Source organism: Biomphalaria glabrata, chromosome 17, assembly GCF_947242115.1.
Source record: "Biomphalaria glabrata chromosome 17, xgBioGlab47.1, whole genome shotgun sequence".
Classification (NCBI taxonomy): Eukaryota; Metazoa; Mollusca; class Gastropoda; family Planorbidae; genus Biomphalaria; species Biomphalaria glabrata.
This window is the reverse complement of record NC_074727.1, coordinates 1,061,402-1,088,598: the sequence shown is the minus strand read 5'-3', so window position 1 is coordinate 1,088,598 and position 27,197 is coordinate 1,061,402. Positions and strand designations below refer to the sequence as shown.

Genomic DNA, 27,197 nt, shown 5'->3' with positions numbered 1-27,197 from the left:
GTGGTTCAAGAAAAGAAACCAAAATGAAAAACGGAAGTACTGTGTTATGTTGATGTCTACCCACTTAATTTAGTTCTATGATATAGATCTAGATCTAGATCTAGTCTATAGACACAGATCTAGATTCTATAGACTCTGGATTGTTTTATATTTAAAAAAAATAAAATACAATCTACAAAGCCGACACAGGTTCACTTTGACCATAAATGCACAATCAATAAAACAATCGCAATGGTAATCAGTAATTAACTTTTGATTTTGCACATAATTGACATAACAATGTCAATGTTTTAATGTTACAATTACTTGTATTACTTCAATTAGTCTAGATCTAGATGATTGTAGATCTATCTAGATGTAGACTAGATCTAATTCTAGTACATCTGTCAATCTGTCACAATCTCATGAATCTGTGATGTAGAGACTAGAGTAGTGGTCAACTCACTGTCACAGTGTCAGTCACACTGTGATTAGTGTGATCTATCATCTAGTGATCATAGATTAGATCAGGATTATAAATTCTAGAATTTAGAAATTCTAGTGGGTTGAAAACTAGTGAAGTGTCAATCTAGTAGAAGTAAAAAAAAAGTTAGTCTTACTTTACTGGCACTATTGGCTCTAAGTCTAGACTAGGTACTTTAATAAAAATTTCACGTTCAATTTATTGTAATGAAACTAATATAGCAAGATAGAGCTTTTTGAACCGAGTTTATTGATACATCATTTATGTTTCTAAGTTAACTAGAACAGAAGTTATGACAATTTTAGTGTCGAACATTTTGCCTATTAGATGATATTAACGGAATATTAACAAAAAACATGGCATGCTATAACTATTTATATAAACCCTTACAGATAAGTGAATAAAAATGAATGAAATTTTCATATCAGCAATGCATGAATATGTCTTGATATAAATCCTAATTTGAAACATTTGATAGACATTAACAGAATTATTTTATTTGATATTATAGTGGGTTTGAAAAGAAATGATTGACTAAGAAGTACTTTTTCACACTTGAAAAACTAACTTTTGAACCATAAGAGATAACTGAATACAATTTTCAACAGAAATGATTGATTATTATATGTTGATTATCTGTTGATAGCTTATTTTATTTTTAAACCGTAGATAGAAGTTATCTATAAAGAATTTTTTTTAGGTACATAAGAGGGATTAGGTCGGATTATGTCCTGGTTAAAAGGCTGTACATCAACTTCTTAACTTTTAAAGATATATAAAAAAAAATTCAAACAGAAATGCATGAATTTGTAATTTTTTTTTTTTTTTTTTTTTTTTGTTAGAAGGTAACAAAATTTTAACACCCTTCTCATTATATATATAGTTCATCCATCGTGGTTCGATGATGACCACTTTGTCATCCAGGGGGCTGAGGGCTTTGCACTGGGGTTTTATGCCTCCTCATGTGGCTGGTGAGACCTATGTGAGCCCGGAATGTTCGGCCGCATACTGGGCAGGTTATTCCAGCTGGGGCTAGTGTCGTTTCTCTTGCTTTTCTTTTGTGGCGTTTTTCTTCTGCCAGCGTTGTTCTTTTTTCCTCAGCAACCTGTGCGCCAGTTTTCACATGATGCTCTGTCATGTGCCTCTGTCTCCCAGGTGCCAGGGTCTATGCTGAATGCCTTCAGAGAAGCTTTGAGGGTGTCCCTGAAGCGCTTTCTTTGCCCACCTTGCGAGCGCTTTCCTTCGCTTTTAAAATTGGCCATACAAGAGTCGTTTAGGGATACGGTGGTCTTCCATTCTGTAGGCATGACCTGCCCATCGCAGCTGGGACTGCATCAGGATTGTGTGGATGCTTTGCTGACACGCTCTTCGAAGGACTTCTGTATCTGGTATTTTGTCTTGCCATTTGACATTTAGTATTTTTCTCAGACATGTCATGTGGAAGTGGTTTAGTTTCTTTGCATGTTTACTGTACACTGTCCATGTTTCTGAGGCATAGAGCAATGTAGGGAGGATGACGGCTCTTTATACCCCTAGCTTGGTGTTAGTGGTGATACCACGTCTGTTCCAGACATTTGTAGACAGTCTGCCATAGGATGCACTGGCCTTCTCAATACGCAGGTCGATTTCACTATTGATTTTTCCATTTCTGGAGAGTGTGCTGCCAAGATATGTGAATTTGTCCACTGCGTTTATATCCTGTCCATTTATAGTAATGCTTTGATCCGAGTAGGCTTTCCCAGGAGCAGGTAGATATAAGACTTCAGTCTTGTTCATATTGATGGTAAGGCCAAAGTCTGAGCATGCTCTTGAGAAGTCACTGACGATGATCTGCAGATCGTTTTCAGAGCAGGCATTTAGGGCACAGTCGTCAGCAAATAGCAAGTCTCTGATTACTGCTGTATTTGTTTTTGATTTTGCTTTAAGCCGCCTCGGGTTGAATAGGCCACCATCAAATCTGTATGATATATTAATCCCGTTGTTTTCTCTATTTGTGAATGCATCTGTCAGCATAGCGGAGAACATGATACTGAACAGTGTAGGTGCTAGGACACAGCCTTGTTTTACCCCATTTGATACTTTGAAGGGCTCTGATGGTTCTCCACTTTCTTGGGCACAAGCCTTCATGCCATCATGAAATAGTCTCACCATGGTTATGAATTTTTGTGGACAGCCATACTTTGACTATGATCTTCCAGAGTCCTTCTCTGCTAACAGTGTCGAAAGCCTTTGTTAAGTCAACATATATTGAGAACAGGTCAGCATTTTGTTCTTGGCATTTTTCCTGGAGCTGCCTTGCTGCAAAGATCATGTCAATGGTTCCACGCTCTTTTCTGAAGCCGCACTGGCTTTCTGGTAGTAGACCATATTCTATGTGTTGCATGAGCCGATTTAGTAGGATGCGTGCAAGGATTTTCCCAGCAATAGAGAGAAGAGATATTCCTCTGTGGTTGTCGCAGATCTGGCGGTTTCCTTTTCGCTTGTATAAATGAACAATTTTGGCATCTTTAAAGTCTTGTGGTATTGACTCTTTTTCCCACATAATTAAGAAGAGCTTATGAAGTCTTTCAATCAGGGCTAATCCCCCTTTTTTGTAGACCTCTGCAGGAATGGAGTCATTAACCATTAGCTAAAGAAACAAAAGACCTTAACATAATCTGAAAATGAGTTGGCTGACAGAAAGGAGGAACTCTTCAATACTGTGAAGAGACGAAAGCTGAGCTGGTTTGGTCATATTGTAAAACATATCTCACTGTCACAAGTCATCCTTCAAGCTACAGTGGAGAAAGCATGAACAACTTGAAAAACTGTCTGGATAATGTAAAAGAATGGACCAGCCTGTCTCTTGATATCCTGCTAACCTTGAAAAGTGGAGGGATTTGGTTATGGGAACTGTCACAGCACCCCTATGAAAAAAATTACATTATTATTAGTGTATTGTAATAATGGCAATGTCTTTGATTCCAAAGATTAAGGATAAGTGCAGTGTTTAACACGACTACGCTAACCCAGTTGTGACCTGAATATTTTCCTGCCTCTTAAGCAGAGAAAACCGATATCTGCTGGCTGTTTATTTTCAAGTTTTCTTTCAGTCTTCTGCGACTGTCTTAAATAATGTTTGTCCAGTTCTCCGTCTCTTTCAGAAGCCATCTGCTGCCAGCTACTGTCGTCTATGCCAGTGTGGGCAAAAATGGTGCCTGGATTGATCTGTAGGTAAAGTGGTCAACAACATTAAGGAGATGCCCATTCACATTGATTTCTGGATCTAGATTAGTTCCCATTGGAAACTTCTGAAGCATGACCTCCATTTTTTTTTTAGGTTTGATGGACAGGCCAAACAAGGCAGCAGCAGCCTCAGCAAATTCATGGACAGTAAGTTGAAGCTCCTGTTTGGTGTGTGCCAGAAGGGCACAATCATCCTCATAGAGATGCTCACTAGCAATCATCTCTTTAATTTTTGTATGACAGAGCAGGCACCATATCGTACTAATGCGTATTCAGTTTAGATATATAGTATACTTTATCCCTGTCATTTCATAATTGAGATTTATATTCTTCTGTAGATTGAATTGGAAATTGTAATTATATGGATCTTTTGTTTTGAGACAGTATTTATAGACATTATTCAAACAATGTCAAAACTCAGTTAATAATGACACAATTAATATGTATTTTTTTGCATACATGCATAGATGCATACATATATAAAATTATTTGTTATTAACAAATATCTTTCTAATTTTCCCTTTTTTTTCAGTAGACAGATGGCTACCTGGCATACTGACACAGCTACTATTTTGTTTTTATAGGTCCATATAAGAGTCAGGCCAATCTACTTATTGTATAGCAATAGTATTTTTTATAAGGAAAATAACTATCTAATTTCAATAGAAAGTTAAAACATAGCCAAAGTTAGGCCTAGACATACCAGAAAAGCAAATAAAAAATGGAATTTGTAGAGTTTATAAAAACACCAATGGTTAATAGTGTCATACTTCGTCGACCTTTCACCCCTGACATGGAAGGAACATTGTGTGTCACAGGCCATCATCTGATAATTTCTTCACGTAGTGATAACCACGAGGAACTATGGGTTAGTACCTTAGTATTAACAGATAGTTCTTCTAACTTATTCAATTTGCACAAAACCAAAAAAAACATGATTGCTCAAAGGCATGTAGGCCTCTGTAAAAAATGCCTACTTCATTGAGCCTAAATGTTTAAATCTAGAAGGTATTTTCACAATATCATAGGTTTATCATTGATTTTTTTCCCTGTGATATTAAAATTTTTATCAGACACCTAAAACTCACTTGTTTAAAAAAAAAAATTGTCTTGGCTAGACATCAGCAGATAAAAAATGGAAACAATTTTTAGTATTAAAAAACAGGCTGCTTTAACACTCTTGGGTCATTTTAATGATCATATTTAAAAAAAAAATATGTGACAGTTGTTTGCTCTGCATCCGATAGTTTTTTTCTGAAAGTCATCCATCCTTCTGTAATAAAATTTTTATTACCGGGGTATAAGTAATGTTCTCCATGCATAAAGCCAAAGTAACTCTTTACATTGGAGTCATAGAATGCCACCTATTCATTTAGTTTTATGTTTGAAATGTTGTGTAAGAAAAAAAGACACATTGTACCTTTTTTTTTACATATTGTATTTAGTATCAAAATTAAAGATAAAAATGTGTGAGCACCACAATATAATTAGTTTAATACTGTTTAATTATTCTAAACAATAAAACAATTTATATGTTGTTTAATTAGTTTAATACTGTTTAATTATTCTAAACAATAAAACAATTTATATGTTGTTGGTTTTTTTTTTTAAGCTTCTCCACAGCAACATTGACAGTGTGGAGAAGAAGTTGGTTGGTAATGGAGGGATTCTGACTCTAAAATGTAAAGATTTCTTGATCCTGTACTTGGATATTCCCACTGTCGAAGATTGTCTAAACGTTGCAGCATCAGTTGAAGCTCTTTCGAACATAGGTCAGTTCATTCATCAGTGAAAAAAGAATAAAAACTCTCACTGCTTCATGTCTCTACTCTGAACTTTCCTTTTTGAACTGACTTGTGGTAAATTTCAGATGTTTTCTAGAAAAAACTTTCTGACTGAGGGTGGGACTGAAACTATGATGGGGACAAGCTTAAGCATATACCTCACATTTATTGTCTCTTCTTTTTTTTTTAACAAGACTTTGTGAATTGAAAATAAAACACACACAATTAGATTGCGTTTAAAAAAAACCATCTTTTTATTGAATAAGCTCCTAGTATTCTATTAAGTATCTTGAAATTACAGGATATTAAAATAAAAAATAAAATGAGAATTTCCATTTTTTATTGATTTAAAAAAAAATAATTTTAGATTATTCAGCTATTTTAATTTTAGTTCTCTCTGGCGTTTCATGTCTCAAGAGACCATCTTTTTCCCTTTTCAATTTCTCATGTGACTAAAGAGACCAATCTTTTTACACAGCTACTGTTACAGGCTGGGCATTTGTAATCACCAGGCGCTGTTGCACTTTCACCCTTTTGTTCTACTCCAGAAGTGTATGCCATCTGCAATCCAGGACCCTTTCTTTATTCTTGCTTTCCATGTGGATCTATCCAGTGCCCCCTTTTCCCAACTGTTAGTGTAGATTAGTGGTTCCCAAACTTTTTTATCTCATAGACCCCTTGCCTTGTTTTGTGGGTTGTGATAGACCCCCTGCCTTACTTGTATTTCTTTTTTTTGTGCTCATTCATCAACTACTTTTTTTTAAATACTAATTTCTAACTGTAGTGAATCAAAGAGTGAACAAGTAATTTAAAACTTCATTTCAAGTTAGAGAGATCTTTTTTATTCAAATTTAAACCAATTAAAATATCAATTAATATGTATAACTGGAATCACCAAACACACTGGACATTTTTTTTTCATCCATTGCTACGGATACTGTGTATCATATAGAAATGTGTTGTTACATGAAGTAGTCCTCCAAACATAAGAGATCTTGTAAGATGATCATAAGCCACCATCTTCTCTATATGATGTTGAAGACCTCTATATGATGTTGAAGACCTCTATATGATGTTGAAGACCTCTATATGATGTTGAAGACAGATTTTGTGGGTCTATTCTAAACTTTATTTTAAGAGATCGAAAGTCTTTCAAACCTTATCTTTTTATCAGGGTGGCATTGTCTCAAATCATCCTCCAGCGTCATTGGTTTCATATTGTCATAAACTAGGCTCTTAAATAAGAGCTCGTTTGACAAGGAAGAAATGAAAATGTTTGTTTGTTTTACATGTTTCAGATGTTCCTTCAGAGTTGAAGATTATTACTTCCTAGTCCAAACCTCCCGCAGGACGACAGGGGATGGGAGCGGGCAGGGTTTGAACCCTCGACCATCGATAAATCTGAACGACAGTCCAGCGCGCAAACCGCACGACCAGGCCCAACTTAAGATAATCAATGCTGTACAATCTACATTTCTTTTTGTTAAACATTAGTTACATGTAGACAAAATGAATCTATTTAAATAAGTATTTAAATAAGTATTGAAATTAAATACAATAATTTTTCGTTGGAATAGCAGGATAAATATTTATAGTTAACGCACAAATCATATATTAGTTTATTAAATGAATACATTAATAAGATATAAAAATTAAAGTCACGACCTGCTTAAATGAAATCTATTATCGTAGACCCCCATGGATATTTCATAGACCCCCAATTTATTATTTTCTTTTTGTAGACCCCTTAGAGGTCTTCGTAGACCCCTGGGGGTCTATATAGACCACTTTGGGAATCACTGTGTAGATGTTGAAGCACTTTATGTTGGCTTTACATACATCATTTTATCTCAAAAGTTTGCAACCAGTGGCTCTCCTACCTTCTTTTAGATGACCATATAGAATGTCTTGTGGGAGTCAAGCTTGTGTCATTCTTTAACATGACCAAGCCAGCCAAGGTACCTGCTGCTGATAACAGCAGGGATGTCCTGGCACCATGCTCTTGGCAGCATTTCCTCATTGGTTATTTTATCTTACATCTTGTTTTAAAAATCCGCCTTAAGCATCAGAGGCGAAAGATATTCAGCCTTTTTTTCCTGCCAAGAGTAGTTTGACTATTTTTCACTACCAAATAGCAGAGCGCTCCTCTCGCATGTTCGTTAGACTACTGCTTTGGTATTGGTAGTCAGCTAGGTATTGTCACACTCTCTTCTTTCCTGCAGCCATGACTATCTTATCTCTAATTGGTGTCTTTATCCAGCACAGCATTAAAGATGATGGAGCCAAGATAACAAAAAAATGGTCAACAATTTCAAGTGGTGGTTGGCCATTAATGGGCCCAGGAGATCCAGTACTTGTGTTCTAAACTTTATAAAAATAAATCTTCCCTATCACTGAGTGTATACGCTAGCTAGGAAAATATACACATAAATTTATTAATACATAATGTTATAATTTTGTTTAAAAGAAATGTTCATCTTTTTATAGTTGAAATTTTGTTTCGGTCAAAGAGGATGGCTCTGACCACAACAATAATATAGTTCAGAATCATAAAATAGATAAATAGAAATCCTGTGTCAAGAGCCTGGCAATTATTGTCATGAATTTCTTGCCTGTGCCTTATGCCAGCAAATTCTTGTATTTACTGGAAACTTTGAAATGTTTCTCTTTAGGTAAAGTTAAAAGATCAACTCTATTCTTTTGTCCTATCTTTTATTGAACAGTAGTAAAATCCTCTGTTGCCATTCCCGGGCAGTTTGACAATGGGAATAGTAGACAGAATTATACATATTATCCAGCCCTGTGCTTGGCTATTATTTATTTATAGTGATAATGGTTATTACTAAGAAAATTTATGAAAAGTTCAAAAATGAATTTCAATAAACTAGTTTATTTGTAATCAATAGTAAATATCTTGACATTTTGTTTCATTGTAAAAAAAAATGTGATCTTTGAATGTTTTTGTTTTGTCCAACAGACGATCTGACACTGCGCTATCCTTTTTTTTATCGACCAATGTTTGAAGTTTTGGAAAACGGCTGGCAAGCATTTAGCCCAGAGTCTGAGTTTAACAAGTTTAAAGAATGCTCTGAAGAATGGAGAATTTCTTATGTCAACAAAGATTTTAAGGTGAGCTATTCAGTTTTCTCTAATTTTTTTTTTGAATAGCCTAAACATGTGTTTAAATAGCCTCACCTATTGTTGCATCTGTTGTGCCGACAGACCTTGCCTTTGTATTTTTATTTGTGACTTAACCCTCCTGATTGAGATCTTGTCCTGAGCTAGCCAGGAAAACCAGTGACTTGGCTGAATTTAAGTCATTGGTTAATATGCATGACTAAATGCATGACGCGTAGGACGTAATCATCTTCTTTTTTGAAGTAACGTCTGTATTATATAAGATAAGATAAGAAGATTGTCATTTATATATAGTTGTAAATAGTTTTACAACACATACTTAAAAGTTAACTTATATCTAAGAAAACAGTTTACAAAACCATCATCAGATCTGTAGTCATATATGCAAGCGAAACCTGAATGCTGACAAAAAAAAACCAAAGAAAATCTGCTAGATACTTGGGAAAGAAAAAACCTCAGAAAAAATTATGGTGCCATACACGAGGAAACGGGATCGAGGACTCACACCAACCAAGAAATATACTAACTGTATGAAGACTCCTCCATTGTGACGGAAATAAAAAGAAACTGATTACGTTGGGCAGGTCACCTCAAAAGAATGCCAGGGAACAGAGAGAAAAGATGGTTCACCAGCACAAACCAAAAGGCAGGCACCCCAAAGGCAGACCACGAGTGTAGTGGCTTGATGATGTAGAGGCAGATCTACAACAGCTAAACGTTTGGGCATGGAAACAAAAAGCACAGGATTGATCAGAATGGAGAGGTGTGCTAAAGCAGGCCAGGGCCCTCCATGGGCTGTAGCGCCACTGGGATTGATGATATATATAGTTTTATGTAGATGTGAACAAGATTTTATTTTACACATCTTGTCTAATCATAAGTAAAATTGAAAAAACAACTACATTATATATTTTTTTTAAAGTTTACCTGGACATCATTGTTGTGGACCAGTCATTAACTAGTAGCACCAAAATGCTGGTAGACAACTAAACCATTGTTAGCTTAATATATCTTAACTAAACTAATAAACTTGAAATAATCTGAATAACTTCCTTGTGAACAAGACTAAATGTAACTTTTATCATAATATAGACTAAATTAAGTTGGTATGAGATACAATTACTAGACTTAAGTAATAAGTCTCACATTCTGGAGTCATTTGTCCTAACTCAGACTGCTAATGACGATACCACCTATCTTGGATCATTCATAACCAATCGCTAACATCTTCCCACCATCACCATAGAAACACACACACACTATAACAATCATGCTCTCCTTGGTGACCACAAGTGAAATAAAAGTACTGGTATTTTTTTTAACAGAAATAAAAAAAAAAATTTTCTTGTAAGTGCTTAATGAATGAAAGACTTTGCGGTCTCCCTTTGCCTGATATTTCTATTACTATGACAGTATGATGAGTATTCATTAGTGCTATAAACATAAAAAATTAATTATACTAGTAATTTTCAATTGTTACGGTACCTGAAATTAAAACTTATATTTCCTAGTTGTCTTAGTGTGTGTCTACAATGTAATCACATTCTCTTGACTTATTCAGATGTTCTGTTTTTGCAGATAAATAAATAAACTAACCTGTAGAAATGTGGGGGTACAACTTACATCCCTATTAGAAATTAAGTTTGTTGTGTAGCTTACATGATTAACTGTCTGCTTATGTTTCTGCTTAGATTTGTCCAACATACCCTCAAGCTGTATTTGTTCCAAAAGCTGTGGATGATGACATCATTATAAAAGCTGCTGCATTTAGACAAGGTGGACGATTCCCTGTACTCAGCTACTATCACAAAGATTCCAAGGTCAGTCTAAGATCAGTGGGTCCAGGGCTAGGAGAGTAAAAGTTACTTGCTTTCAAACACATATTTTTGTGTGTTGAAAGGAACCTGTAGATTTCTAAAGTAATGAGAGGAGGACTTCTGCATTTAATTTACATGGCTTTCTATACTTCATGTGACGAGGGATGATTAGTGTTGTTACTTTTAATGTCAAATATATTTAGACCCTTTTAGTACATTAAGTCTCTGTTGACAGTGTTCAATTGCTACTTTCTCTTGAGTCTGTGGGCTGACCAGTGTACACTATTTTGAACTATGTGATGTTGATATAATTCTTATAGTTGTTGTACTTTGACCTTGTTACTCAAAAGGAATGTGCCACTGTAATGGAAATGTGTTTTTTTCTAAAACAAGCTAAGTAGATTGTATTTACTCATTATGTTATTAATAAGTTGGTTTCTGTAATAATACTTAGTCTTTAGTTACAAAGATATCCTCACCTGTATGTGTTTCTTTTTGGTTTATACTCTTAAGACCAGATTAAAGTTGAGTGTTATTTAAAGAAAAAGTCAGTAGTGTGTCATAGTGATGACTGTCCCACTATTATGAATTTTAATTATTTTATTTTATTTTGTTAGCCTATATAATGTGGCCTTTATTTCCATATTAAAATTTTTTTTTTGAGTTTTTAGTAAATAAACTCCATTTCAGAATTTGTTTAACTGCAACTTTGTTAAGTCCATTATTTATAGTCTCATTAGTAAGTTATATATCTAGAGGCTATAGTTAATAGCCGAGATAATATAATTTGGGACCACTAAGTACCACTTGGACTAACTTGCCAGTACAGCAGAAGTCACTGGTCTTATGACCTAATCCTAGTACTAAGTCACACTTCATAACATTTCCATGACCCTTTTTTCTTTATTAAACTCACTTGCAAATGACTGAAGGAGTTAAATACCCATACTGACTTCTCAAATGTTTATGTATTCCAAGTTAGACCTTCATCAGCTGTCAAGTACCCAGGCACACCTTTGTGTTTGAACTAGCTTTTATTTTAAAAGTTTCAGATGTTCCTTTAGAAATGAAGAGGATTACATCCTAGCCCATGCAGGATGGCATATTTTTTTTTTTGGGAAATTCCCATTTCCTGTTTTTATATCTGCTACCACATTTGTTCTAATTAGGTTGCAGTTATAGACATAAATAAATATAGACTGGCAGTAGGAAGTTATTTTTATTTAGGGGGAGTCAGTATGTTTTATGTACTATATCTATGTGAAAAGAAAATGGCGGCGATTGAGCTATAAATTCTAGGACTAACATTTCAGCCAATATATACCTTTGATCTTTAGTTTTGAAAAGTACAAAACTGCCATATTCCCAATATTTTGTCTTTGTTTCATAATCATAGACATAGGCAAATATATATAGGTTTGTGATGTGGATCTACAAACTTATCTTTTCCCAAATATTTCCGATAATAATTTGTTCTTTATCGTCCAGTCTATATATATATATATGTCTATGGTTGCAGTCAAGGCTTCACTGGATCAAGTGCCTATATATTTTTTGAATTGTTTTTTTTTTTTGTATTGCTCAGGCTGTGCTTTTAAGAAGCAGTCAACCCTTGACGGGACCTGGTGGGAAAAGATGCAAAGAGGACGAGCGCTTAGTCAATTCTGTCATGGGCATGGGGAAACGTGGATACATTGTGGATACCAGAGCACAGAGTGTTGCCAAAGTGGCTCAGAGTAAAGGTAATGTCAATAGTGTTGGTGGCCAGACAACCTCATAGAGGCTAAAAAAAATAGACAAAAATTTAACATTTAAGTTTTTTTGTGTTTTTTTTTGCACATTAAAAAAAAAAACCCATTCAGGACTGGAAAGAGGAGAGAAACTTCTAGTGTTAACCTTCAATTTTAAAACATCCCTGATGTATTTGTCATTGCTATGCTCTTAAAAAAACAACACAAAATTCTTCTCTTTGTTATTCACAAAATAAATAAAATATTATTTACAAGATTTATGCAACTTTCACATGCTAATTACAAAGTATTTATGTTGTTGAAATTTTAATTCGTAACTTGGTGTCTGCTTTTGTGATGCTGACTCCATAAAGCAACTTGGCAGGACAAAAAGCTATGTTGAGAATAAACATTTATTGTGGTCCTTCAAATCAGGTGCAATGTCACTGATATATATACAAAATAGAGAGCTCTGTTACTGAATTGAATTTATTAGTTTTTATTGAACATTGTATTCCAAGAAACTATAAGGCCTGATTTAACTCTACATCTTGTTCTGAATCAAGCTCAAGTTATTATTTTATTATTTTATCTACTGTTTTCATGTGCAATGCATTTGACTGAAATAACTACATAGCTGCCTGGTTGTGTGATAGGCTATGTGTTCTGCGCTATTGTCTGATTTGTCCAGGATTTGAACATTGCCCGTCACCATCCCCTGCTGTCTTGTTAGGATATAATACTTACTTACTTCTTACTTAATCCTGTGTACTCCCATGGGAGCATAGGGCCGCAACCACACCTATCCACCGAACTCGGTTCTGAGCAGCTTTCTTCATCTGTTCCCATGTCATTCCAGTACCCTCAGCTTCACTGATGACTGACCTCTTCCAGGTTTGCTTGGGTCTGCCCACTTTCATCTTTCCTTGTGGGTTCCAGTCAAGTGCCTGCCTTGCAACATTGGTAGCTGGTTTTCACAGGGTGTGTCCTATCCAGCTCCATTTTTGTTTTGTGATGTCTTGGGCTATGGGCTTTTGTCTAGTTCTCTACCACAAATCGATAGTAGTTATCTTTTCTGGCCACCTAATTTCTAATATCCGGCATAGGCATCTGTTTACAAAAGTCTGGAGCTTTTCCATTTTGTGTTTTAGTGACTAATAATCTAATAATATTAAATGAGCATCCAAAACATGTAAAGCAATAAAACATGGTTATTTTGACAGGGAAAAAACACACAAAATATTATCTTATCTTATATAATACAGACGTTACTTCAAAAAAGATGATGATTACGTCCTACGCGTCATGCATATTAACCAATGACTTAAATTCTGCCAAGTCACTGGTTTTCCTGGCTAGCTCAGGCAACCCATTCCATGCTCTAATAGCACTAGGGAAGAAGGAGTATTTGTACAAATTTGTCCTAGCATATGGGACGAGGAATGTGCCAGTTTTAGTTACATAAACAAGTAAAACAGTCATCTTACATTCAATGTTGGTAGCAATGAGTTTTATCATATCTTTGTATTTAGGTGGTGGCTATGAATTAGAAGCACACTATCCACAGTGGAGAAGGATCCATCAATCTATTGAAAGAAGACAATCATTCCATGACTCACTCATTAAAATGATTGAAGGTAAAATAATCCACTTGTTTTACAGTCACTCTGTTCAACAAAAAAAAACAGCAATATGAAAAGAAGTATTTTTAAATCAATTCCTTCTTTGTGAAGCTGATTGCGGTCTATGATTTTTCCTTTTATTTATTTCTTGTAAGGATTCATTATTTGAAGGAGTCTTTGTCAATGAGGTTTACACAAACAAGTTCTTTTTAATAGTCCAGCAAATTATTTTACAAGGGGACAGGAACTATTAAATAGGATGGTGTCACTGAATGCAAAGAAACATTTGAGTATTAGTAGCAATAGTAATTCCTGCTTAAGCAGTTAAAAAAAAAATTCAAACCAAATATTTTTTTAAGATGATCATATTTGGCCACCAGAGTTTTCACAGTGTGGCCAAAAAAGGTAGTTTTTTTCCCAAAGATATACATTTTTAAGGAAAATCTTCAGAGCCATCTTTGAAATACTGTTCTACCCATTCAGCCATAAAGAGAATGCAAGCTAATACTGGGAATAGTTAAAAAAAAAAAAAGCTAGCAAAATATTTTTTGCTACCGGTACCATAACATTTTTTATCAGAAATTACAAAAAAAATAAAATGTTTGTGCCAAAGAATTTTTTTACCACATAAAATTAAATAGTTGACACCTAGAGTTATTTATTTGGTATGTGTATTTTGTAGTTGGTATCAAATTACTCTAGAACTAGTTATCCCAATCTCCCCCAAAATTGGCAGAACCTTGCTTCACTTGTACAAGGTGGAACAAAATTATATAATTTTAAGCTAGGACTTACTGTAAAAGAAAATAAAGATTTTGATTATATTCATTCAAGTTTTACATCAAAAAATTAGAAGATTTAAATGTCCATTTCTAAAAAAGAGTTACGACTTCCTTTTATTTTCTGTTTCTTGTAGTGTTTGAAAAGTTAACTGTTCGCTTAATTTTTCTCTTGAAGTAGTTATATGCATGCTTTGTATTCTTTGGGTAGTAATTTATTAGACTTCTGTTCTTTAGGTAGGTCTTTTATTGTTTTACAAATTCTGTAGAAAATTCATTTTATGCCATTCAAATAATAATAATAAGGCTTGTCTTCGAGTCCGAAGATTAGTGAGGAATTCAGTATTTCCCATGGCTGCTCAGCCCTAGCTGTGACCTACATATTTTGCCACACCCAGGCCATTCTATGAGAAGAGAAAAAAACAAATTAGTTTTTTTTTCAGTCACAATAGAAAAGAGCTATAAAGTTTCGTTTCACAGAAAATCTCACTATTTTGTTTCTTTATTAGCTTGTAATGACAGCAATAGTAGCATGGACAAGTGGCTGTCCAAACTGGAATCCAGCAACTGGCTAACTCATGTTAAAGATATCATTACATCCGCATGTGTTGTGGCACAAAGCATTGATAAAGACGGTCAGTAGTATTTCTGCATAGGAATACAAATTATTTAGTTAACATTTTATATTTTTGGTCTGTGCTATTGGGTAATTGACTTAAAGAAGCTAATCATTCATAAACTTGAAAGGAAAATGTCTTATCTTTTCTTTATTTACTACAAGATCTGTTGTTGTTTTTTAAAGAAATTATTGCTTCATTATTTGACTTTAAAAAAAAATTAGATACTTTCAGGAATAGTTATGTATAATGTTGATAATTGTACCAAGTCCATAGCTCTAAAGGTTACAAAGTGTAATTAAAGCGGATTTTTCTATTTGACTGTTATTCTCAGGTGTGTCTGTGCTAGTCCATGGCTCTGAAGGTCTGGACACAACACTTCTGGTCTCGTCTCTATCTCAGATTATACTTGATCATGATATTAAATCTGATTTTTCTATTTGACTGTTATTCTCAGGTGTGTCTGTGCTAGTCCATGGCTCTGAAGGTCTGGACACAACACTTCTGGTCTCGTCTCTATCTCAGATTATTCTTGATCATGATTGTCGGACAGTCACAGGGTAAGACTGGTATTTAGTTTTTGAGTCATGGTTACAAAAGGATGACATTATGTACATTCTAATAAGAATATGGATTTGTAATTTTCTAGTAGTAGACCTGGATATGTTAAAAAAGACTGTAATAGTCCATCTATAGCCATTGTTGTTTTTTTTTATGTTTGATATTGACTTTTATTTCTTTATTTTTTTAAAATAAAGTTTTGAAGCTCTTATAGAGAGAGAATGGCTGCAGGCTGGACATCCATTTAGAACTCGATGCAATAAATCTGCCTATGCTATAACGAAACACAGACTGGAATCTCCTGTATTCCTTCTATTTATTGACTGTGTTTGGCAGGTACAGATTTGGTTCCAGGTTTACAAAAAAAAAAAAGTTTAAAATTATATTAATACATTCTTTAATTCTTATGTCCATGCTAAAAAAAAAAACTTTACTCATATTACATTAGCAAATATTATCTTTGGAAAATGCTTTTTTAAACCTCTTTTGATTTGGATTTTTTTTGTTTCAGATTTGGCAACAGTTTCCTTGTTCTTTTGAGTTTAGTGAAAAATTTCTGGTCACTTTGTTTCAACATGCTTATTCCTCAGACTTTGGTAAAAGTTTTATAACTATTGCTTATACATTTGTTTTGTATTTATGATAGCAAATTAAGTTCAAGCTTTGTTTGGATAGTCTAAAAACTTCCTTCAGTAAAAAAAAATAATTGTGCTAGTATTTTTTTTTTATAATTTTTATTGCATTAATATTAAAATGATACGTCAGTACAACAAGTGATTAAGACAATTCTTACAAGTGCAAAGTCAATGTCTTATAGATAGCTTGTTATGTATTGTCATGAACAATGTAAAGCTTACATCATTCTTTGAGTTTTCAATGAATTATTATATATCAGCTTGATTTAGTTTTAATGAAAAAGATTTCTATTCAGTTGTCAAAATACATTTAATAATAATGGGGCTGCATAGCCACAGGAAATACTGCATTCCTCATTAATCTTCGGACTCAAAGACAAGCTTTATTATTATTATTATTATTAATTGCATTGTATAGTGTCTACAATATTTAATCTTTTCATTTTTCTAGGTACTTTTCTTTGTAATAATGAATCAGAGCGTCACAAATGTAAATTATCAGAGAGAACTGTCTCATTGTGGTAAGTAGCAATATACCAGCAGTGACCTTTTAAATAAATTTATAGAGTTAAGTACAGGGGATCCTCGGGTTACGCCATTGATCTGTTCCTATGTTGTGTGGTAAACCAATTTTCTGTGTAAGTCAGAACATACATAGTAACTACGTAAATACTATAAGCACTTATTTATCTTATGGCTGTCACTGTTTCACCCATAACGGTATTTAATTTCAGTTCCATGGTGACGGTTTTCCTCTTAATTCAAAACAAGACTTTATATAGTATATGGGAGATATGTTGTAATCTTAAAACATTATAACTTGGGACTGATGTAAGCCAAGGACCTCCAGTATTCTATTTTTTTTTAAAAGACCAGAAATATTATATGAACTAATTGTATAATATTTAATACCCAAAGCATTCTCTTCCATTATAACTAATTTGGAAAATAAACTCAAACATGTTAATGTGTAAAAATAATGTGTATTTTATTTCTTTGTGTCCATTTATTTAAAATCAAAATCTTTGGACCATGTGGTAGTGTTATCAGTTTTGATGCGGAGACCATGGCAGTCTGTGAAGCCTTAAAAGTCATTGACTCTCAACTCGGCGAGGGACATTTGAGGGCAACACAGATTGTTGTGGTCACTGACTCAAAATCTGTACTACAGGCTTTGCAAAGCCCCGGACCATGGCCCCCCAATATCAACACTGTCATCATGGCTTCACATAACATTAAACAACGATATGGCACCCCTGTAATTATGCAGTGGGTACCGAGTCACATAGGTGTGACTGGCAACACAATTGCAGACTCTTTGGCCCACCAGGGAGGGCGAATTCCACCCAATGATGAGGCTGTAAGCTTTCATCAAGCCCTTGCTATAATACAAAAAACAGAAATGGAAAAGTGGTTTGAGTGCTGGGACAAGTCCCAAAAAAGCCCGTGGAGTCTGGGAGCGCATGAGGCGCCCTGACCGCACTTCCCTGTGGTGGAGGCTGTCCAGGCCTGAGCAAGCTATTATAGCACAGTGCAGGACAGGCCACTGTCCTGTTGGCTCATATTTCTCGCGGCTATGGCCAAATTTTGATTTACTGTGCCCCCGCTGCGGGGAAGAAGAGGAAACCGTGCCTCATATTCTGTTTGACTGCCCCAGGCTTGCTGATCTCCGTCTCGACAGGTCTGGGAAACCCAAAATTCTCGACCTGTATGGCGACATTTATGCACTACGCAAGACAGCAGGGTTTCTGTCCAGGGCTTTTGCAAGAGAGGATTTGAGCCTCTCAAGCCCTCACTCTAATGGAGTTTGATGATGATGATGATTTATTTAATTACCAATTTTAATGATTTATTTTCTGTTTCAGTTAATATAGGCCTCTATTTAAACACATGAATTTGCTCATGCTTTAATACACTTTCTTATCACTGATGAACCAATGCATATTTGATTCTGTTTCAACAGGTCATATTTAAACAGACCTGAAATACTACAAGACTATATGAATCCAATGTATGAACCAAATCCAACTGTTGTCTGGCCATCTGTTGCCCCACAAAGTCTTGTGAGTACTTTGCTTTTAGTTAAAATTCTCACCTGAAATCAAATTTCTTAACAATTATTTTTCAAAAGATTATTTTAAAATTAAACTTATTTATTCAATTATTTTAAAATAATTTTTATGTTTTAATGTGAAAACAAAAACAAGTAAAAAAAATACCATAATCAAATCATGTCACAAGGCTTTCTAAATAGCAAACACTTGATTACATCATTTTGTTTGTGTGCTTGGCTTTCCAATCCAGTTTGTTGACTAATAAAATCCTTTAAAATATTGCTTTTTTTTATAATCTATAATTGTTACCTTGAATCCTAGCTTATTCTTTAGCTAAGGAGTGTCTGCTTGGGGGGGGTTATGGTATATCTGACAACCAAATGTATGTTGAAATAATAAAGAAATACTTTTAGGTAAAATGTCTTTATGTTTTTTTTATAATTCAAAAATTACTGTTCCCTATTTTTTTATTTTCTGCCCTTATTTGGTTGAGAGTGTAGGTTTGGCATTGGTATGTTAATATTGAATGTTTAGTGTAATGTGAGATTACTCTTGTGATTGTGCTATGTGCTGATGCACTATTTTTTGAGCAATTGACTTTGGACAAATGTTCATTTTAAAACTTTGTTCCATTTTTTGTTTGTTTCTGTTTTTTTATTTTAATATTTGATTTGTATTTATAAATTTCAGAATGTTTGGACAGGCTTATATCTGAGAGGTGTTATCAATCAAAGTCCACAAGAGGAGGCCTGGCAAGAAATATACAAGATTAGAGAATATGACAAAGAGTTACGGTCAAAGGTCAATAAGCTCAGGAGGCAACTGGCCTCGTTAGAGAGAGAAGCTATTGCTAATGGAGTTGTTTCCCCTCCTCAATCTGAAGACCTAAGTGGAGCTTCTAGTGGTACTAATTAATTGTGTAAAGTAATAGTTCTGACATTGCATTGCTATTTCAATGCTCATTTCTTCTGTGTTCGGCTCAAAGTAATTTGGCTTAAATACTGTTCTTCAATCAAATGTTTCTTTGAGTCAATTACATTATTTGAAATGTTCAAAGGAATGAGATGCCAATCATACAAACATTTCTTCTAAATCTTGAGCCCTTTTTTTTATTAAGACAATGACATTGGTAAATTAAATCTAGAGTCGATGACAATTTAGAGAATTTTGTCATACAATTAAGAATACCTAAAATAATTTTAAAATGTGTCTTTAGTATTTCAACTATAGTCAAACATGGAGCAATTCACTCCATATTGGTTTTGTATGTTTTATATCAAACTACATTCCTTAGTTGTTGTTTTTTTTTTGGTTGTTGTATTTATTGTTTTAAGTAGTAGTCTGTTGTGTAGAATGATTTTTCATAAATATCATGCAATATTCATTTATGTAGAAATACTTTTTTTCTCTGCACATATCCTTATTGTGGCCTACACAGAGTCCATTAGATTGGATCAGATCCTTAGAGGATATAATAGGAAAATCCTAAATATTTTTATTTTTTCAATATATACTAACCTTTCTCAAGACTTTGATTTTTTAAAAATTGATTTTGCATGCTTAGGGCTCTATGTTCCAACTTTCATGCTTAGGGTTAGGGCTCTAAGGTCAAAACTCTTTTGTGGGAATGTAAGGGGAGAGGCTATCTGGGAAAAGGTTTTGTGGCACTCAACAAACACAACTCAACTTGAGCCGAGATTCAAAATCAAGCTCCCTTGATCTGCCACATATCTCACAAAAACAATATTTAAATGTTTCTTATTTAGCACAAAGATAGTTTGCTTTGCAAAGCTTAAGACACTATGTTACAAATCTCCAACAACCACAAATCAGCTGTAATGAGAAACAACTATTGTTAACATGAAAAATAATTATTTGACACTGTCTTGTGAATTGTCTAGAATATTATTTTAAGAAGTTGAAAATTATTCTTAGGACTAGTGAGGACAGAAATGGTCACTTCTGCTAAAACAGAATATGAAGAAAAGGAAGTTAAATGTAATATACACAACAAAGCAAAGGGATTGTGAGGGAAGACATATTTAGAATTCAATTTATTACATTACACAGTGTTGAACTCCGTGCTAGAGTACAAATGTGCATAAATAATAATGTTGCATCTCTTTTTTAAATTAACAATTACAACTTACAAAATATATAATGCAACTACAAATTCTTATTTACCTTAGTCATGAAGTCTATTTGGCTTGTGGACAACATTACTGAGCTTGTAATGTAAGGTACATGTGATCCAACTCTACAATGTATAAATCTTGATTATCTTGGACTAAAAAGATTCTCTGGACCTTATGGTATGGGTAAATCTGAAAGGTCATCAGGAAAATCATTGTGTCACACTATCAGCTTTATCCAAAGATACTTAAATACATTTCCTGTTTCTTCTGTACACTGTTTTTTTTTGTTTCTTGTATTAAATGATTTATAGCTTAGAATGTTTGGAAGCTACTATAAACACTTTCTACTTCAAATCAAGTTGCATTCTGATTGCTGTTCTTTCCTGGAGTAGATGATGATTTTTAACTCCTTTCCTCTTGTCATAATAGTGTTTCTGAAACTGTTTTTCAAAGTTAGATTGATTCTTTACATCCTTAAGATCTGGTGTAATTATTTACTCACTTCAAAATAAAAGATTTCTGTGTCCCATGAGTACTGGCAACTAATTGATATTAGTCTAATAAGTTGTGTCTTGTTTCTGTATCTGATGAGTAAGCAATTACAAAACCATCTTTGAGGAGTAATGTTCCCAGTTCATCTTTACTTGCATCATATTCAATCTTTACAGCCTTACTTACTTAATCCTTTTTACTCCCATGTGGAGCATAGGGTTGCAACAGCACTTAGAAATCAGGCAATGCCACTCATTTGGGTCCTTGTCCATCGTGCCATGTTTGCTTCTTGTTCTAATGATCTCCATTGTGGGTTTCAGTTGAGAGCTTGCTGTGCAATTTTTTCTGTTGTTTTTCTATGTCCAATCCAACCCTATTTGCATCTTTAGATTTTTTGCTCAATTGATATTTGCTGTGTTGTTTCCTACACAGTGTTGTTCGGCCATCTAACACTTATTATCTGTCTCTACATTCTTGCTGACATCATCAAATGCTATGACTGGAAGGCTGGATTAAGGCTGTTTCAATTCTTGGCAATTTTTATTCTGATTCCATTGGATTTCCAAATCTTCTTTTAAAAACTTTCAAAATGGAGCAGCAGGTAGAATGAGATTGGGAATACATTTCACTAGGTACTGTATTAAACCAACTTTGTCTTAAGGTATGTCAACTTTGCTGTAGTGTTTCTCTACAAGATAGGACCCATGTAAGGTACCTTTTCTTTTACTTGTCAAAATTCAGCTTGAGAATTTATTCAGTAATTCTTTGCATGGCTTCCATTCAAACTGAGGTCAACAATGCTTGTATATATCTTATAGCAACTAGAATGCCTTCGCCTTTGATTCCTTGAAGTGGTTCATACGTGATTCTTTGATATAGCTCTGGTACAGATTTTATAATATTTTTTTTATATAAACACAACCTTCTATATCATTCTAGTCATGTTTTAAAAAGTTGATTCTCATTCAAGCTGTTGTTTCTCTCTTTTTTTTTTTTTTGTGACTAAATCAAAACTTGGCATAGAGTATTGAAAATATCTTCAAACCTGAAAAGTTAGTTTTCATTGGGTGGTGTTACTATGTGATAGCTTTATTTAAATCTTTTGGATCAATATATATTCAAACAAATTTAGTCCCTAAAGGATACAACCACTGAGTTAACTCATTCAGTAGATTCATGCACTAGTGTAATGAATCATTCAGCTTTCATGTCAACAACTAAACAGCTAAACAGTAAGGTGTTTAAATAACTCCTTTAGCATTTTCAGCCAACTAAATCTTGTTTTCTCTGGGTGAGGTTTTTGTTGAATTCATTTCAGTAAATTATTTTAACTTGTCAAGTTCTACCATGTCATCCCAACCTAACCAACACCCTGTATGGCAGTGTTGAACAAGTGAAGAGAACAGCACACTATTTTTCCTGGGCACAGCCTGCAAAAGAGCTCACAGCTCAGCAGCAAAAAGCTGTCTAGAAGAAGAAGCTTGTCAAATGCCCTGCAATCTATTTATTGTAACAATCCTAACCTTGCTCCTGTGTCAACACTCACAATTTTTCTAAAAGCAAGATCTACAATTTTTTTGTTTCCTCTTTGGTTTTGGTCCTTAGGTCACATGATTATAACAAGACTTGAGAGACTTTGCTGAGTAAGCAAGTTTGACTTGAGTTTTTTTTTTCTTTGGCTTTGAGTTTTTCAGGCTCTGACTTTAGAGAATGTTGAGCTGGCTCTAGTGTCAATGTGAAAAGCACCTGTCTTGCTATTCCCTAGTAGTTTTGCAGTTCACGTCTCTTCAATGACATTATCTTCAATTGGACTGGCTAACTGCAGTGTTCATTGATAAAATATCTTCATTATTGTGGCTATTCACCTCACTAGATTTATCTTTAGTCTTTTTCTGCATATTTTAAGCCATCTTCTATTTGCGAAAATTGCATATAGTTCCTATTGCGGGAGTTTTTCTTTTCATGGTTTTTACATTTATTTCATAAGTTCCTTAAGGTCTTGTTTTTCTTCAGTCTATTGTTTAAAAGGCTTTGTTTGACTCTCTTTCAGTTGCAATTACTATTTGTCCTCTCATATGACTTGCATCTCATATCATTGTCCTATTTTTGCCTTGCCAAAGGTCAACTTTTTTGACTGATCTAGTAGTTGTTCTTGTCTAGTTAAATTAAGCCTGTTTAATTTGACAAGCATTTCACCTGGAATTATCATAAAGTTCATAATGAGAAGATCTAGGTCTTGGACAAATTAGACACAACTTTCACTTTTTTTTTTCCGAGGACTTAAATCTAGACATTCTTTTATTTTGCCTGAATCTGATGTATCTTTACTAATATTTGTCAGCCTCCCTTTTCATTATCAGGAATACAGTATTAAGAAAGTTTTATATATTTCAACCATCTTGCCTTTTGATTTGCAGCAGCTAATGACCTTTGAAGCAAAAGCTCACCAGCGCCTTCAAAACTCTTGGCTAAGATCTTTAGCATTGGTTGATCAAAGTAAAAAGGAAACCATTATTAGATTTATAGAAACCTTTTGTCTGAACAGCGTCTTAGTTTTATACGTGGAGTATAAGTGAAATACAAGTTACAACAAGTGTTTGTAATTGAAGATAGTATTTTAGAATGTCTATATATTAAGCCACACAGTGTTGCATTATTATGCTTTTGAGAAAATTGAGTAACTTGAGTGATTAAAATAAAACAAACATTATTCTGACATTGATGACCACTTGACCATTAGAAAAACTGACCGTCAATAGCATTGTCATTAAAACAGATGAGCATTTGTTTTTTTTCTCTGAAAATATACTTCAGAGCAGTTTTTATGGCACTGTGACTTTTTTTCATGTTCTTCTATTCTTTGATGAACATGCCATCTACCTTCCACGCTTTCAACAAACACATTTTTTTTCTGCGAGCTTAGCTTATGCCAAGCAAACTGTGCAGAAACAAGCCACGTTTTCTTCATTGTAAGTTAAATACAATTTGTTTGTATGGTCTTTGGGTCGAAAAGCTTTTTGAAGAACAGGATCATTACAAATTTACTCAGGGCGATGCTCCAAAGATACTGAGAAATTTTCTGTTTTTTGGCTGATCTAAAACGTTAATCTTTGATCAGGTTATTTAAAGTCAACTTTATTCTTGTCTACATCTTTCTGATTGGCATTTTCTCATCAGCTAATGTGGCATATAAATGAGCGTTTTGATATTCAGCAAGCAACAAAGGTGGATACATTTTTTAAGCCATGCTGGTAAAGTAAATTTACAGCAATTCTTATATCTTAAGTTTCTTCACTAGATTCTAGTAATTTAGCGTAAATCTAGCGTATTTCTAGAGTAATTTAAACATTAGATGTATCAAGATAATTAAATTGACTAAAATTCATGGAGTTTTCAGGTTAGGTAGGAATAATCTTAACTAGATCTTAGATCTAACTCAAGATACTATTACTAGCTGGATGATTTATGGACTTTCCGCGCGAAGTTACTCTTACTGTTACAACAAGATTTTAGGTGAGGAAGGACCTGGAGGGGCGTAGCTTACACATTAGGCTGGTAATTGCTCTAATTTTATATAATAGAGATGTTGCTTCAAAACAGAAGATGATTACGTCCTAGGCAGAGGATCTCGGCAATTCTTGTTTTTTTAACTCTCAACTTCTTTGCTGTTCTGGACACTTTTTGTTTCCCATGTTGCACTTTTAATCATCCTCCATGTATTTGTAAATAGCTTAGTGGCAGGGATATATATCTATTTCTTATGTTGAAGCATTGGGTCCTGTTATAGATTTATCTGACTATGTTCCAATAATGCGAATTCAAAATCACTATAATAGAACTCATTTTTTTTTCAAAATGTTAATCTGCTTGGCACATAATCATTAATTGAATAATTGAACGCTTAAACGCATGTGGTAGTTTAGTCTCTAAACATCAGAATTGTAATTCCATTTTGTATGCACTATTTGTAAAACAGCTCAGCTCTTTAAGGGTTAAACAATTGTTTAAAAGATTGGATAAATATTGGATGTAAAATTGCTATCTGAAAATGTCCATTATAGATTAGCTAATTCATATTAACTATATTATAGATTAGCTAATTCATATTAACTATATTATAGATTAGCTAATTCATATTAACTATATTATAGATTAGCTAATTCATATTAACTATCGCATTTGGGAAAAGAGGTGGTGTGAACATTATATCTTCTACATTTAATGATCTGTTCTGTAAAAAAACATTTTAAACAAATTTCCAATAAGCATCAATAAATAGTCTTAGTCTTTCAAAGTTGGTTGCCAAAATGGTTTTCATGCACTATCACCTTAGACCCTTCACCTATACTTTTGGAGCCTTGGGGCCCGGACAAGATTTTTAAGACACCAATTCATAAAATAATATTCATTATTTAAAATTGCAAAGCAACAATTATTTTATCAGTATCAATGTAGAAAAACTCTTATCTGCCCTTAATTTCCAGACTTTGATGATAACAATAGACCTAGTCGTGCGGTTCGCGCGCTGGACTGTCGTTCGGATTTATCGACGGTCAAGGGTTCAAACCCTGCCCGCTCCCATCCCCCGTCGTCCTGCGGGAGGTTTGGACTAGGAAGTAAACTATCTTCAACTCTGAAGGAACATCCGAAACATGTAAAAACAAAACTATTGGAAGCAACTATTGTTGTCCATTTGTAAAAAATGATAAGACATTGTAGACTGGCTTATGTTTTAATATCACAAGTTTAAATACTGATGTCCACTTGATAGTTTATTTGAGTAGCCATAATAAATGCTTATTCTTTCTAGTCTGAAGACATTCTTGTAATAATTTCTATTGCAGTATATTTGCATGTGACCATTTTCTTTCATGACCACACATCACAATCTTTAGCTGAGTCAAGATTATTATTTTAATGTCTGTTAAATTAAGATAACACATAGAAATTCCAGAAGCACTTAAAATCAGAGAAAAAAAACTCACATTTACATTACAGTTTTAAGACTTGTTGTTTCCAAGGCTGTGGTGGTGGTGTTTTTTTAGTTTGCATATATGTAAATAAATAAATATATATATATCATGACACTAATAGCTGGCTGAACAAAGTGAAAAAATGCTCTGGCCTCTCTCTTGATATCCACCTAGGAACAGTTGCAAACTACTAAGCGCGAAGGGATTTCACAGCACTCTTAGAGGCAAGCCAAGAGACTGGTGGGACTTGATGTGTATCACGTGGAACATATTGGTTTTGTCCACCAACCCACGCTATAGTTTTCCTAGACAGCCATCATAGTAAATGTGTTTCACTTGAGGAATTTAAAGCATAAAAAAATACACACTAAACACTTTCACATTAAATGTGTATTACTTTTATTTATCCTGTTATCCTAATGCTGATCTTTGGACATTTTTTTTCATTTCATTATATTTGTGCAATCGGCCTTGAACTTTCTTGGCTCTTTTTAGTGCGTTTTTGTTTTGTTTTTTCAACATTGTTCTGTACATTTAAAGAAGATGAAATGTAGTTCTTGATAAATAAATGTTGAAACTTTGACTTTACAGGTTTTTAATTCAATCAAATGTCAACTTAACTGTGTTTTTTTTTTTTTTTTTTAACACAAATCGGCTACGCTTAATGGTTAGAACGCTGAACATTGTATACGTTTAGAGCTACTGCCACAATGGGCATAAATGTCAGTCACTATGGTCTTAATATTCAATCGTGTAAATTGTATAGTGTCTTATTTCATGCTGACTTGTGCATTCATGGCATAGCATGTGCATCATTTGAAGGTTCCAATACTTCGTTTAGTTTCTATAAAAGCACAACTCGGCGTTTAATTCTGAATTAAATATTGCTAAAAATCCATTGAGAATCGAGCCTGCATGGTTTCTATAGTCTTTTTGGGGGGGGGGGACTTATCCTAGAATTGAATATATTACACGCGAAAATACTACTGACTGCTGATTATCACGAAATCTCTGAATCAGCTGAACGAATTTTGTTTACGGGTTTGTCTTACCACTTAGGCACTCACTTAGAGACGGATTTGGTAGATTCACAATATAAGCACGGAAATTCATGAAAAAATAACGCGAGCCCTATATTAGGCTACTATTTGAATTAAATTATTCGGTGTTTT

The 27,197-nt window shown here is 34.0% G+C and overlaps 1 protein-coding gene across 1 annotated transcript; it reads left to right on the top strand.

Moving 5' to 3' along the window:
- Positions 1-23: 23 nt before the first annotated feature.
- On the top strand, positions 24-26,608 carry LOC106059299 (myotubularin-related protein 9-like). The gene is made up of 14 exons (XM_056016398.1): positions 24-234; positions 4,221-4,556; positions 5,301-5,460; positions 8,450-8,601; positions 10,302-10,430; positions 12,013-12,169; positions 13,690-13,794; positions 15,068-15,193; positions 15,633-15,735; positions 15,934-16,072; positions 16,248-16,332; positions 16,823-16,892; positions 18,335-18,434; positions 19,116-26,608. The coding sequence occupies exons 2-14, from the start codon at positions 4,410-4,412 to the stop codon at positions 19,338-19,340; spliced, it is 1,698 nt and encodes a 565-aa protein (XP_055872373.1). The 5' UTR covers positions 24-234; positions 4,221-4,409; the 3' UTR covers positions 19,341-26,608.
- The last annotated feature ends 589 nt before the right edge of the window (positions 26,609-27,197 follow it).

Bases quoted from the DNA above. Each gene is read 5' to 3' on its own strand.
- LOC106059299 (XM_056016398.1), top strand. From the start codon at position 4,410: ATGGAATTTGTAGAGTTTATAAAAACACCAATGGTTAATAGTGTCATA. The intron at 10,431-12,012 runs GTCAGTCTAAGA...TGTATTGCTCAG, and splicing joins ACTATCACAAAGATTCCAAG to GCTGTGCTTTTAAGAAGCAG. The intron at 16,893-18,334 runs GTAAGTAGCAAT...CTGTTTCAACAG, and splicing joins GAGAGAACTGTCTCATTGTG to GTCATATTTAAACAGACCTG.